At 45.8% G+C, this 15,328-nt stretch overlaps 1 protein-coding gene across 1 annotated transcript; it reads right to left on the reverse strand.

The window, feature by feature from the left end:
• Positions 1-367: 367 nt before the first annotated feature.
• LOC137315001 (probable G-protein coupled receptor 139) lies at positions 368-5,482 on the reverse strand. Its single transcript, XM_067979958.1, has 2 exons — positions 5,413-5,482; positions 368-1,275 (listed from the first exon to the last, which is right to left on the reverse strand). The coding sequence occupies exons 1-2, from the start codon at positions 5,480-5,482 to the stop codon at positions 368-370; spliced, it is 978 nt and encodes a 325-aa protein (XP_067836059.1).
• Positions 5,483-15,328: the final 9,846 nt, after the last annotated feature.

Below are 15,328 nucleotides of genomic sequence, written 5' to 3' on the forward strand. Positions count from 1 at the left end.
ATTTCGGAGAGTGCACAAGATCCAAACCATTGCCAGGAGGGTTACTGGTCTCACTTTATTAAACTGTTAAACTTGACATCTAACAACAGACAGATCTCGGACTCTCTGTCTCCCATCTCAATGTGAAGATACTCGAGGGGCCTCGGGGCTGGTGGGAATGTACCAGGCCTGAGTCAGCACCGACAAGAGAACTGGAAACTAATTAATAACAGATTGCAACGCTGAATTAAGCAATCGTAATTTCACATTGGTAAATGATCTTAGTGTGAGTGACTGTTTATCTGAGAGGTCAGGCAGTGTGTGACATGGGCGAGAAGAGTTTCGGATGGAATATAAGGTCCAATCATGATGGTTTTTAGAATTTTCATTATTTAAATAATTTATCAATTAACCACAGTGGATATTTCACTCCATTCTTTAACTCCTCTCTGAATTTAGTCTGGGTTCCTGCATAAATAAATGGGTTGATGCAGGAACTCAAAAGCTGAAGCATGAATCCGCTTTCCTCCAGAATAAAGTTTGATTCATCGAAATTAGAACCTGAGAAATAACTAACGTTCGCAATTCGGACATAGAGGAAAGTTATGAGAAACAATAACCATAACAGGATGAGACTGCCCGAAATACAGAAGAGCAAAACAATGGATTTTCTCCGGCTCTCCATCTCTGGGTCACTCTGATTCTCAACTTTGCTGCGGACCTGGAGTCTTCTGCGGATTCTAATGGCCGCTAAAATGTGCCTGACGGTCAGAGCATTGAGCAATAAAATCAGAATGAATGGGAGGCAAGGGGTTAAAATGCGGTGAATCCAGTCAAATGTGGCCCATGCAGGTGAGGTATAAAATATTAACTTTATCTTGCAGAACCAGGGTATGTTGTTAATTGTATACAACGTTTCATATATAAAATACCAGAAAGTATTTTTTAAACAGCTCAGGACACAGACCGTTCCGATAACATCAGCCGCCGTTTTCTCGGTACAATATGTTGTTTTCAGCTCCTGACAACAAATGGCTACAAATCGATCAAAGGTGAACACGACCGTTACCCAGACAGAACCGTCTCTAATTGCATAAATTAACACAAAACTGAGACTACAGACCGGGGTGATGGACAGGAAACTGAATGGGAAATAAAGACACACAATCCGGTTTAATATCACAGCCGTGATAATGACGAGGAGATCCGTCACCGCCATGGACACCAGGTAGTAAGTAATACATCTGGAGAGACCGCACCTTCCTCGGGACAGGGTCACAATCACTGCCAAGTTAACTGGAAGAGAAAAAAGGGGAGGAAATGTCTGTGTGCGAGCGAAAACAGGAAGATTAGTGATCCGACTCCCAGCAAAATCATACGTTTGACAGAATTAGGTGTGAAATTTACAACGTTGACACTTGATCCTGAGATGAAATCGATCCCATACCCTTTGGATTCCCATTTCTCTGTTTAAAATAATCATCCGGATTATAAATGAGACAGGCCAAAGACATCGGCATGTGAATTAATATAAAAACACAATGGGAACAAGAAACCCATTGAAACCAACGTGGGAACGTCAAATAGACAAGAAAAGGAACAGGTCTTAAAGAATCAGTAAAATAGTTCATAATAAATACGAAGATTAGGTGACGGGAAAGTGCATGTATTGCAGAAGATATTTCAGATAATAAATCATAAAACACTCGACAATAAAACTGGAAACATGCAAGAAAGAACAAAAAACTTGCATTTAAAACCGATGTTGTCCCATTGGCGACGCAATCACTCTCATCGATGAATTACTGTCAAATCATTCACTGTTGGAAAATTCAACAGTCAGCTTGTCCAAAGAGATTCCCAAAAAGCGGGAGGGGTGAACAGACAATTGATAATCTCTGAATTTGCGGAGGGAATGTTGGCGAGCAGACAGTGATAACTCCAAGTTCTTCTGCTGATAGTCACCTGGGATCTTCAATGACCAGCGGACCCATTGTGACTGGCAGATGATGAGGTATCATTCGGAGAAAGCCCTTCCGACACGCTCCCTCGTTACAACTCTGCGCTGTTATGAAAAATTATCGGCTTTGTCCTGTAATGGATAGTGAACTACAACTTTGTGACTCAGAGATGAGAGATGGCACCAGTTATACAATGTGGAGAAAAGAACGAAAACGGGAACAGTCCGGGACATTGGCAGGTGAAAAGAGCAGGACGGACACCCGGAATCAGCAGCGGTCACTGGAAAACCGTCAGCAGCAGCTAATGTGGAAGAGCAGTGCCATGCTGAACCAATGAATGGAGTTCATAGAATCATAGAATCCTAGAAGAGTAACAGCGCGGAAGGAGGCCATTCGGACCATCATGTTTCTGCCGGCTCCATGCTAGACCAATCCAGCTAGTCCCACCTCCCCGCCCAATTCCCATAGCCCTGTATTTTTTTTTCCTTTTAAGTACTTATCCAACCCCCTTTTGAATGCCATGATTGAATCTTCCTCTACCACCCCCTCGGGCAGTGCATTCCAGATCCTAAACATTCATCATGCAAAAAAGTTTTTCCTCACGTCACCTTTGGTTCTTTTGCCAATCATCTTAAATCGATGTCCTCTGGTCCTTGACCCTTCCGCCAATGGGAACAGTTTCTCTCTGTCTCCTCTGTCTAGACCCTTCATGATTTTCAACCTTCTCTGTTCCAAGGAGAACAACCCCAGCCTCTCCAGTCTATCCACGATTCGAAAGTCCCTCATCCCCGGAATCATTCTAGTAAATCTTTTCTGCACCGTCTCCAAGGCCTTCACATCTTTCCTAAAGTGTGGTGCCCCGAACTGACACAATACTCCAGTTGTGATCTAACCAGCGTTTTATAAAGGTTCATCATCGCTTCCGTGCTTTTGTACTATATGCCTCTATTTATAAAGCCCAGAATCCCGTACGTTTTTTTAACCGCTTTCTTAACCTGCCCTGCCACCTTCAACGATTTGACTACAAATACGCCCAAATCTCTCTGTTCTGGTATCCATTTTGGAATTGTCCCCTTTAGTTTATATTACCTCTCCTCGTTCTTCCTACCGAAATGGATCACTTCACATTTTTCTGCGTTAAATTTCACCTGACACGTGCCCGCCCATTCCACCATCCTGTCTGTATCCTCTTGAAGTCTATCACTATCCTCCTCACTGTTTACTACACTTCCAATTTATGGGTCATCTGCAAATTGTGAAATTGTGCCCTGTACACCCAAGTCCAAGTCATTAATATATATTAAGAAAAGCAGTGGTCCTAGTTGCGACCCCTGGGGAACACCACTGTGTACCTCCTTCCAGTACGAAATACTACCGTTCATCACTACTCTCTGGCTCCTGTTACTTCGCCAATTCTCAATTCATATATTGCCCTTTATTCCATGGCCTTCAATCTCCAGGACAAGCCTATCGTGCGGCATTTTATCAAACGCCTTTTGAAGTCCATATACACATCAACCGTATTGCCCACGTCGACCCTCTATGTTAACACATCAAAAAACTCTATCAAGTTAGACCGATTTGCCTTGAACAAGTTAGAGACTGAGAGCAGAAAACCAGCGCTGTGCGAGTATGGGGCAAATGAAGATTCTTTAATAAAAGAGCAACTTGTTACATTCCTTATATTTTTGTTAACAACTCGCTCCGTAACAATATCCTTTAAATCAAATCAATCATTGAATTCAGTCGGGAATACTTAATCTCATCGATGAATCGTTTTTTGAGATTTGCCTGTTTTGTAAATAGTATTCAAAACGAAGACAAGTAAACTAATCATTTAATAAAGCCAGTCAGTAATGAATATATCCAGTGATTAAATTCAACCAGCTGCTTCACGATTATTCAGTTCCATCATTGATTGGTTGAATTATTTATAAATCCAGTCAATATCACAAACATTTAGTAAAACTAACACAGAGATTTGATTTAATTAATGCAGCGATAACTGACAGTGAACGCAACCAGACTTACTGCCGTGTAGAATGCTGGGATCGGAAGCAGAGAATTCTTACCCTATTGCTGCTGTTTAACGGATCGCCAGCGGTTACACTTCGTACTCATATGTGCAGCCCCCGATGTATCTTCCAGGTTAATTTCACAATTACAGTGAAATTGCCCTCAGTATCAAGAACGGTCACGGTAGCCGAGGGCTTAGGGCGCCCTTAGAACTGAACCCACCACCGGTCAGTTTGCAGCAGGTTATAAAGTAATTTCGATGCATAGCTTATAATAACGTGATAATGCCACTCACAATGCAATAGCTGTAATACAATATATACTCTGATAAAAAAGTGTTACATTTCACTGTGCAGGACGAAGACCACAACAGAACTTCATATACGCCGTGATAACAGTGTGATAATTCAACCACCTTATAGTGTCAATAGCACAATGGAACTACATGTACACTATGCTAACAGTTGAATATTGGTAAAATACTGGCTATCCTCTCCATTACCAAGACCACCTACTTACACCTCCATAACTTCGCCCATCTCCACACCTGCCTCAGCTCATCTGCTGCTGAAAGCCTCATCCGATAGCCTTTGTTAGCTCTGGACTCCAATATTCCAATGCTCTCCTGGCCTACCTCCCAGCTTCCACCCTCTGTCAGCATGAGCTCATCCAAAACTCTGCTGCCCGTATCCCAACTCGCACAAAGCCCCATTCACACATCCACCGCTGTGCTCATTGATTTACATTGGCTCCCGGTCATGGAACGCCTCGATCTTAAAATTCTCATCCTTGCTTTCAAATTCCATCATGGCTTCGCCCTTCCCTATTTCTGCAACCTTCTCCAACCCTACAATCAAGATCTCAGCATTCCTCCAATTCTGGCCTCTTCCACATCCCTGATTTTCATCGCTAAACCATTGGCGACCTTAAGCAGCCCAGGCCGTAAACTCTGGAATTCCCTCCGTAAACCTCTCCACCTCTCTCTCCTCCTTTAAAACGCTCCTTAATAACAACGTCTTTGACCAAGCTCTTGGCCATCTGTTTTGGCATAACCTTGAGTGGTTCAGTGTCAAACTTTCTTTGATAACACTCCTTTGAAGCAACTTGGGACATTTTACTATGTTATAGGTGCTATATAAATGTAAGTTGTTACTCTTGAAGTTGCTAATTCACTGACAGTAACAGGGTCAATAACACAATGCGTACGAATACCGATATAAGCGAATAATGATACCGTTAAAGGGGAGAAATTGTACCGTTAAAGGGTCGAAATGATCCATTAACCGGGAGAATGATAACCATAAATGGGAGAAATTATACAATTAAAGGGAAGAGATGATACAGTTAAAGAATAGAAATTATACCGTTAAAAGGGAGAAATGATAACCGGTAAATAAGAGCAGTGATACAGTTAAACAACGATTTACGTAACTAATAGCTAATTGCAATACTTTACCTGGAACACCGATAACTGCAAGGACGGGATAGTAAAGGGCAATCACCAGACCTTTTGGTGATCCGTGCATTTCTATGAGAAGCTCTGAGGTGCGCTGCACGGCATTCAAGTGTTGTCTTATTTATACCTGAAACAGCCTCCAGGGAGACAATTAGATATTTGATCTTCTATATTTATTACAGTAATTGAAAACAACAGATCAGTGCAGCCGCTGCCAGGCTCCTGTTTTTGTTTTAATGGATTATCTTCTGTTGGATCTGACACGACTCTAAAATGGGAGACAACAGAGGTCCCGAACACATTAGGTATCATTTCCATGGTGTAATGGTGAGCACACTGGACACTGAATCCAGCGATCCAGAATTCAAATCTCCGTGGAACCTATTTTGGGGGAGGTTCTCTGGTGCTGTGGGGGAGGGTTAAAACTATTTTGGCATGGGGTGGGCACCAGAACGTAGCATTAGTAAAAGTGAAGCAAGTGCACAAAGAATTGGGAGAGAGGAATAGCACTAAAGTAAGAAATTGTACAGCATTACATGGGATGAAACGAAGAGCGGATACGAGAAGGTCTAGGATAGGTGTGTGTAAAAGCACGAAGCGTGGAAAATAAGGCTGGTGAGCCGCAGGCGCAAATAGCCACATGGGAATATGATGTAGTAGCGATCACGGAGACCAGGCTCAAAAAAGGGAAAAATTGGGTATTGAATATTGCTTGATACAAGGTGTTCAGGAAAGATGGGAAAGGAGGAAAAAGGAGGTAGAGGGGGTGGCAGTGTTGATTAAGGAGAATATTGCAGTGCTGGAGACAAAGCTGGTAATCGATTTCGGAGAATTTCAAACACTCCTCTCAGTAACTACACCGGGCAAAACGATATCTCTCTCCCATCATTAGTAAATCTCACTCCCCTCAGTTACTACATCCTACTCCACTCAATCACTATATCCCACACACATCAGTCACTACATCTCACTGCTCAATACCCATGCATCCGACTCCCTTAATTCACAACAACCTACAGCACTCAATCACGGCATACTACTCCCCTCAGTCACTGCATCCCACCACTGACAGGCAAGACAACACATTCCCTTCCGTCACTGCACCTCCCTCCCCTCAGTCATCACGTCCCACTCCCCTCCATCACGGTAACCCAGTACCCTCAGTATCCACATCACACTCCCCTCAATAATTACAGCCAACTCATCACAATCATTGCAATCTACTTCGCACATTCACTGCATCCCACTCCCCTTAGTCACAGCATCCCACTCCCCTCAGTCACTGCATCCCAATCCCCTCAGTATCCACATCCCACTCCCCTCAGTATCCACATCCCACTCCCCTCAGTCACTGCATCCCACTCCCCTCAGTCACTTCAGCTCACTCCCCACAGTAACTACCTCCAGGACCTTTCAGTCGTTACATCCCACTCTCCTCAATCAGTACATCCCACTCCACTCAGTCACTACACCCCACTCCTCTCAGTCACTACATCCAACTACGATCAGTCACTACTTTCTTCTCCCCTCCATCTCTACCTCCCACTCCCCTCAGTAACTGCATTCCACGCCCCTCAGTCACCACATCCCACTCCACTCAATCTCTACCTCCCGCTCCCCTCAGTCGCTTCAATCCACTCCCCTCAGTCACTAACTCTTAGTTCTCTCATTCAATACCTCCCACTCCCCCCAGTTACTACATCCCACTCCCCTCAACGCTACCTCCCACTCCCCCCAGTGAATACATCCCTCTCTCCTCAGCCAGTACATCCCACTCTCCTCAGCCACTACATCCCACTCCCCTCAGTCACTTCATCCAACTCCCCTCAGTCACCATTTCACACTCCCCCCAGTCACGCCATCCCACTCCCCTCAGTCACTACATCCCACTCCCATCAGTCACAACATCCTACTCCCCTCCGTCACTACATCCCACTCCCCTGAGTCACTACATTGCACTACACTCAGTCACAACATCCTACTCCCCTCAGTCACTGCATTCCTCTGCCCTCAGTCACGGAATCCTTCTCCCCTCAGTCTCCATTTCATACTACCCTCAGTCACTACATCACAATCTCTTCCGTCCCGGCATCCCAAACGCCTCAGTCAATGCAGCTCACTCCCCTCAGTCACTACCTCCAGGTCCTCTCAGACACCACATCCCACTCCCCGCGGTCACATCATCCCGTTTCCCTCAGTCACTAATTCCTCTTCTCTCAGTCAGTACATCCCACTCACGTCATTCAATATCCCACTACCTTCAGTCACTGCATCCAAATCTCTTCCGTCACGACATCCCATTCTCCTCCGTCACGGCATCCCATTCCCCTCAGTCTCTTCACCCCACTCCCCTCAGTTACTACATCCCATTCCAGTTAGACACTGCATCCCACTCGCAACAATCACTCAGCCCACTGCCCTCAGTCAATTCAGCTCACTCCCCTCAGTCACTGCATCCTACTGCCCTCAGTCACTTCAGCTCACTCCCCTCAGTCACTACCTCCAGGTCCTCTCAGTAACTACATTCCACTCCAATCAGTCTCCACATTCCACTGCACTCAGTCACAAATCCCACTCACCTCGGTCACTATATCTCACACCAAGTCACTGAATCCTGCAGCCCTCAGTCACGAAATGACAATCTCCTCAGGCGCGGCATCAGATTCATCTCAGTCACTGCATCCCACTCATCTCATACACTGCAACACACTCCCCTCTATCACTGCAACCCACTCACCTCAGTCACTGAAACTCACTCCACTCTATCACTGCAACCCACTCACCTCAGTCACTGCATCCCACTCACCTCAGTCACTGCAACTCACTCACCTCAGTCACTGCAACTCATTCACCTCAGTCACTGCAACTCACTTACCTCAGTCAATGCATCCCACTCACCTCAGTCACTGCAACTCACTCCACTCTATCGCTGCAACCCACTCACCTCAGTCACTGCATCCCACTCACCTCAGCCACTGCAACCCACTCACCTCAGTCACTGCAACCCACTCAACTCAGTCACTGCATCCCACTCACCTCAGTCACTGCAACCCTGTCACCTCAGTCACTGCATCCCACTCACCTCAGTCACTGCATCCCACTCACCTCAGTCACTGCATCCCACTCACCTCATTCACTTCATCCCACTCCCCTTAGTCACTGCATCCCACTAACCTCATTCACTGCATCCCACTCCCCTCAGTCACTGCATCCCACATATATTCAGAACCTCTCTGGCCACAGGCGATGTTGCAGAGGACTGGAGAACTGCTAATGTAGTACCATTATTCAAGAAGGGGAGTAGGGAAAAACCGGGGAACTACAGGCCAGTGAGCCTAACATCAGTGGTAGGAAGATTATTGGAAAAAATTCAGAAGGACAAAATTAGTCTCGACTGGGAGAAGCAAGGATTAATCAGGGATAGTCAACATGGCATTGTCAAGGGAAAATCATGTCTGACTAATTTGATTGAATTTTTTGAGGGGGTGACTAGGCGTGTGGATGAGGGTAACGAAGTGGATGTGGTATACATGGATTTCAGTAAGGCCTTCGATAAAGTCCCCCACAGGAGACTGGTCAAGAAGGTACGAGCCCATGGAATCCAGGGTGCCTTGGCACTTTGGATACAAAACTGGCTTAGTGGCAGAAGGCAGAGGGTGATGGTCGAAGGTTGTTTTTGTGACTGGAAGCCTGTGGCCAGTGGGGTACCACAGGGATCGGTGCTGGGTCCCTTGCTGTTTGTGGTCTACATTAACGACTTGGATATGAATGTAAAAGGTATGATCAGTAAGTTCGCTGATGATACAAAAATTGGTAGGGTGGTAAATAGCGAGGAGGATAGCCTCAGTCTGCAGGACGATATAGATGGGTTGGTCAGATGGGCGGAACAGTGGCAAATGGAATTTAACCCGGAAAAGTGCGAGGTGGTGCACTTTGGAGGGACTAACAAGGCAAGGGAATACACAATGAATGGGAGGACCCAAGGCAAGACAGAGGGTCAGAGGGATCTTGGTTTGCAAGTTCACAGATCCCTGAAGGCGGCGGAACAGGTAGATAAGGTGGTAAAGAAGGCATATGGGATACTTGCCTTTATTAGCCGAGGCATAGAATATAAGAGCAAGGAGGTTATTATGGAGCTGTATAAAACACTGGTTAGGCCACAGCTGGAGTACTGTGTGCTGTTCTGGTCGCCATACTACAGGAATGATGTGATCGCTTTGGAGAGGGTGCAGAGGAGATTCACCAGGATGTTACCAGAGCTGGAGCGCTTCAGCTATGAAGAGAGACTGGGAAGATTGGGTTTGTTTTCCTTGGAGCAGAGGAGGCTGAGGGGGGACATGATTGAGGTGTACAAAATTATGAGGGGCACAGATAGGATGGATAATAAGGAGCTTTTTCCCTTCGTTGAGGGTTCTATAACAAGGGGACATAGATTCAAGGTAAAAGGCGGGAGGTTTAGAGGGGACTTGAGAAAGAACTTTTTCACCCAGAGGGTGGTTGGAGTCTGGAACTCACTGCCTGAAAGGGTTGTGGAGGCAGGAACCCTCACAACATTCAAGAAGCATTTGGATGAGCACTTGACATGCCATAGCATACAAGGCTACGGACCAAATGCTGGAATATGGGATTAGAGGAGACAGGGCTTGATGTCCGGCGCGGACACGATGGGCCGAAGCGCCTCTATCCGTGCTGTATAACTCTATGACTCTATGACTCTATGACCTCAGTCACTGCATCCCACTCACCTCGGTCACTGCATCCCACTCCCCACAGTCACTGCATCCCACTCCCCTCAGTCACTGCGACCCACTCCCCTCAGTCACTGCAACCCACTCACCTCAGTCACGGCATCTCACTCACCTCAGTCACTGCAACCCACTCACCTCCGTCACTGCAAGCCACTCCCCTCAGTCACTATCCCACTACCCTCAGGCACTACATCCGAATCTCTTCCATTACGGCATCCCACTCTCCTCCGTCACAACAATCCCACTTCTCTCTGTCACTTCTTGTCACTCCACTCAGTCACTACATCCCACTCCACTGCCCTCAGTCACCACCTCCCTCTCCCCTCAGTCCCTACATCCCGCTCTCCTCAGTCACAATCCCATTCCCCTCAGATCCTACATCCCGCTCTGCTCAATCACAATCCCACTCCCCTCAGATCCTACATCCCACTCTCCTCAGTCACTATCCCACTCCCAACAGTCTTAAGATTTTATCTTCAAATCCAGTAATTTTTCGTGGTTCCTTTCGCTTTTTGATGTTTTTCGTCAAATGCATTTATTTCAATGAGAGAAAACTTTTTTTCTTAAACGGCTTAAGATTCTGCCTTCATAAACATAAACTGTCCTTGTTCTTGTTACTTTTTGCTTATCAACAAACGTATTTATTTCAGTGAGATAAAGCTTTTTTCTTAAATGGCTCAACTTTTCGTCTTCGAATCCAGTAAACCTTTGTGCTTCTTGTCACTTTTTGATGGTTTTCATCAAATTAACTTAATTCAGTGTGAAAAACGTTTTTTCTTTAATGGCTTAAGATTTTATTTTCAAATCCAGTAAATTTTCATGGTTCTTCTCACTCTTTGTTTTCATGAAATGAATTTATTTGAGTGCGATGGAGCTTTTTTGCTTGATGGCTTAAGAATTTACATTCAAATACAAAGAAAGTTCGTGCTTCTTGTCACTTTTTGCTTTGTTTCATATAATTTACTTATTTCAGTGAGATAAAGCTTTTTATCCTTTAATGGCTTAACTTTATATCTTCAAATCCAGTAATTTTTCGTAGTTCTTGACACTTTTTGTTTGTTTTCATCAAATTAACTTATTTCCGTGTGATAAAGCCTTTGGGGAAAAAATTGGATAAGGATCCGTTCTGGGCGATGGTGGCACATCCCCTCGACGAACGAACGCTCCGCAGGCAGCACGTGAACTTCGTGCTGTCTGCTACTTACGCTGAAATCTCCCATGTAGCAAGCGCAGTCATCGCTGCTGGGAGGCTGCACGGAGAATGAGGAAGTTGGAAATGGGGCGGGGACAGCGCACTTCATCAGCTGCCTGCACTACTTAAAGATGCAGGCACGTTACTAATGGCAGATTCACAGCCAAGGAGGAGAAGGGAGAATGGCATCATTAGCAGCTGCACCAGCAAGAGAGCGGGCACCAAGATTCTTCGTTGATGCTCTGGTGGAAGGTGTGGACGAGAGGAAGGCAGTTAAGTACCCGCAGGGTGAACGGAGACCGTCTAGACTAAAACTGCGTAGGGATTGGCAGGCCGTGGCACAGGAGGTGAATGCGAGGAGCATTGCACCCTGCAGGTGGGTGCAGTGCCGCCAGAAATGTAATGATTTGACACGAGTGGACAAGGTGAGTGAATGCAAGTGTCAAGTGGCACATCCGACCAACTGCACCAATACTCCATGCACGACACGTCCCATCACCCACCCAACCACCCACCAACAAGCACTGCCATTCATACGCAATGCTGCATCTCAATCGCACAAAATACCACACTTGCAGGCCACACAACCACCACTCAAGTCACACAAAGTGGCAGCTATTCTAACATGACAGACACTCATTAACACACTCCTATGTCTTGCAGTGAAGGTGGCGTATAACACCCGCCAGCAGGAGGGACCTGAGGCTGGACGGGCACGTCTACACGTCCGCACCCCTCTAGAGGAGACAGTGTTTCGGATCATTGGGCAGGCCCACCTACTCTGTGCCCTGCGACTACTCGGCCTCCGTCTCCTCGCAGCTTGACCTGCTAGGCGTGGCCTTCCTGCATTCTCCTAGTCATGTTCAATGTCCAACGGGAGCCCGAGCAGACCGCATATGGTTGGCAGGAATGTTGTTCCACCAGGGTTGTAATTATCCGACCTGTAAAGCAATACCTGCCAAAGCACTCTGAAAAGTAATGTAGCAACTCTCAATAAGAATAGGGAGCTTCAAAAAACACTTCCTACTCCTCCCCCAGCCAGAAGCAAGAAGCCAGCAACTAAACTGCAACAACCGCAAGGCCCTTTGAATAGAGCTACTGGGGTGTCCTTCAGGCACTGGAAGAAACGTTAAGATGGTTGGGGATAAGACTGTGCGTTGAGATGAGCGTTAAGGTGCAAAATTGTGTGTACCACTTTAAATCAGCGTTGCACACTGATTGTAGATATTTTCTCCCCACTTTGCATTCTTCCGGCGTTCGGGGTTAGCGCATGCGCTAACTCATATACCAAGATAACTGGAGGAGTATATGAAGTACAGGGATGACGTATTGGACATGAAGAATTGGACACAATACTCTAAGCTGCGGCCTAACCATTGTTTTATAAAGGTTCAGCATAACTTCCTTGCTTCTCTCCTCTATGCCTCTATTAATAAAACCAAGATCCTGTATGCTTCATGAACAGCCTTCTCAACTTGCCCTGCCATCTTCAAAGATTTTACGACGTACACCCCAAGTCTCTCTGTACCTGCAATCCCTTCGAAATTGTACCATTTGGCTTATATTCCCACTCCTCTTTCTTCCGGCCAAGATGTATCACTTCACACTTCTCTGCGTTAAATTTCATCTGCCATGTGTCTGCCCATTTCACCAGTCTGTCCATGTCCTTCTGAAGTCTCTTACTATCCTCCACATTATTTACTACATTTCCGAGATTCGGCTCATCTCAACTTTGAAATTATTACCATCCGTACCCATATCCAGGTCATTAATTTATATCATGAAAGCGCAGTGGTCCGAATACTGAGCCCTGGGGAACACCTCTGCATATTTCCCTCAAGTCTGAAAAACAACCATTCACCCTACTCTTTGCTTTCTGCCCCCAGCCAAGTTTGTATCCACGCTGCCACTGACCCTTTAATCCCTTGGACTTAAATTTTGCCATCATGCCTATTATGAGGCACTTTATCAAATGCCTTTTGCAAGTCCATATTCACAACATCAACCGTACTACACGTATCAACACTCTTCATGCAGACACCAAGAGGAGAGAGTTATAGATTTCCACTACCCTTTGTTTGAAAACGAGCTTCCTGATTTAAATCCAAAATGTTCATAAAGAATTGGTCAGATCTCGGAGAAGTGTAAGGATTGGGGAGGAGAAGTGAGGTTGATGAGAAGGGAGCAGATTGAGGAGAAAAGATCAGCTTGAGGAGAAGGGGACCGGATTGATGAGAAGGGGACCAGATTGAGGAGAAGGGGGCCGGATTGAGGAGAAGGGGTCAGATTGAGGAGAAGGGGTCAGATTGAGAAGGGATCGGATTGAGGAGAAGGGTTCAGAATGGGGAGAAGGCGTCAGATTGGGAGAATGGGTCAGATTGGGGAGAAGTCACAGATCTCGGAGAATTGGTCAGATTTGGAAGAAGGGATCAGATTGAGGAGAGGTCGTCAGATTGAAGAGAAGTCGTCAGATTGAGAAGAAGTCGTCAGATTGAGGAGAATTCGTCAGATTGAGGAGAAGGCACAGATTGAGGAGAAGGCACAGATTGAGTAGAAGGGGTCAGATTTAGGAGAAGTCGTCAGATTGAGGAAAAGGCACAGATTGAGGAGAAGGAGTCAGATTGAGGAGAAGGAGGCAGAGTCGGTGGAAGGGATCATTTGAGGAGAAGGGGTCTGATTGTGGAGAAGACGTCAGATTGAGGAGAAGGGTGCAGTTGAGGAGAATGGTTCAGATTGGCGATAAGGGATCAGATTCAAGAGAATCGGTTCAGAATTGGGAGAAAGGGTCAGATTGAGGAGAATGGGCCAGATTGAGGATAAAGTTCAGATTGGGATGAAGGGGTGAGGTTGAGTTTGGATGAGACTCAGAGAGTTAGATGGCGGTTGTTGAGCGGTATGTTTGCGATGCAATGGTCTGAGAAGAGGTGTTTGATCTGAAGCAATTTTGTGACGTTACCTGTGACGGATAGGAATAGAGTGCAAACGAAAGGACGTTATGCAAAACCTTTGTAAAACGCTGATTAGGCCTCAGCTGGAGTATGGTGTTCAATTCTGGGCACCACACTTTAGGAAGGATGTCAAGGCTTCATAGAGGGTGAAGAAGCGATTCACTGGAATGATGCCAGGGATGAGGGTCTTCAGTTATGTGGAGAGACTGGAGAAGTTGGAATGGTTCGCCTTGGAACAGAGAAGGTTCAGGGAGATTTGATCGAGGTTTTGACAGAGTAATTAAAGAGAAACTGTTCCCGCTTATATTGATCATTTTTTTGAGGCAGAAGCAAAGATTTTTGAGAAATGCTTCTATTTTATGTTAATGAATGTTGGAATTGAGAAACTTGATTTAAAACTGTTGCTTAGACAGGAACTTGATTTCTGGATTCTCAGGTTAAAAAGTTGATGTTTTACCTACTGAGCTATCCGTGCTCTTACGTTGGTTGAACACACAGCGACCTTCACTGGCTGATATGAAAGATTACATAGAAACATCGAAAATAGAAACAGGATTAGGCCATTCGGCCCTTCGAGCTTGCTTCATCCATTCAATAGGATCATGGCAGATCCTCTATCTCAATACCATAGTCCCGCTCTCTCCCCATACCCCTTGATGCCATTTGTGTCTAGAAATCTATCCAGCTCCTTCTTAAATATATTTAGTGACTTGGCCTCCACAGCCTTCTGTGGTAGAGAACTCAAGAGGTTCACCACCCTGTGAGTGAAGACATTTCTTCTCATCCCTGTCCTGAATGTCCTACCCCGTATCCTGGGACTGTGACCACTCGTTTGGGACACCCCAGCTAGGGGCAACATCCTCCCTGCATCAGGTCTGTCCAGCCCTGTCAGAATTTTATACGTTTCAAAGAGATCCCCCCTCATTCTTCTAAACTCGAGTGAATACAGGCCGAGTCGACCCAATTTCTCCTCATAAAGCAGTCCTGCCATCCAAGGAATCGGTCTGGTGAACCTTCGCTGCACTCCC

Source organism: Heptranchias perlo, unplaced genomic scaffold (assembly GCF_035084215.1).
Source record: "Heptranchias perlo isolate sHepPer1 unplaced genomic scaffold, sHepPer1.hap1 HAP1_SCAFFOLD_53, whole genome shotgun sequence".
Taxonomy (NCBI): domain Eukaryota; kingdom Metazoa; phylum Chordata; class Chondrichthyes; order Hexanchiformes; family Hexanchidae; genus Heptranchias; species Heptranchias perlo.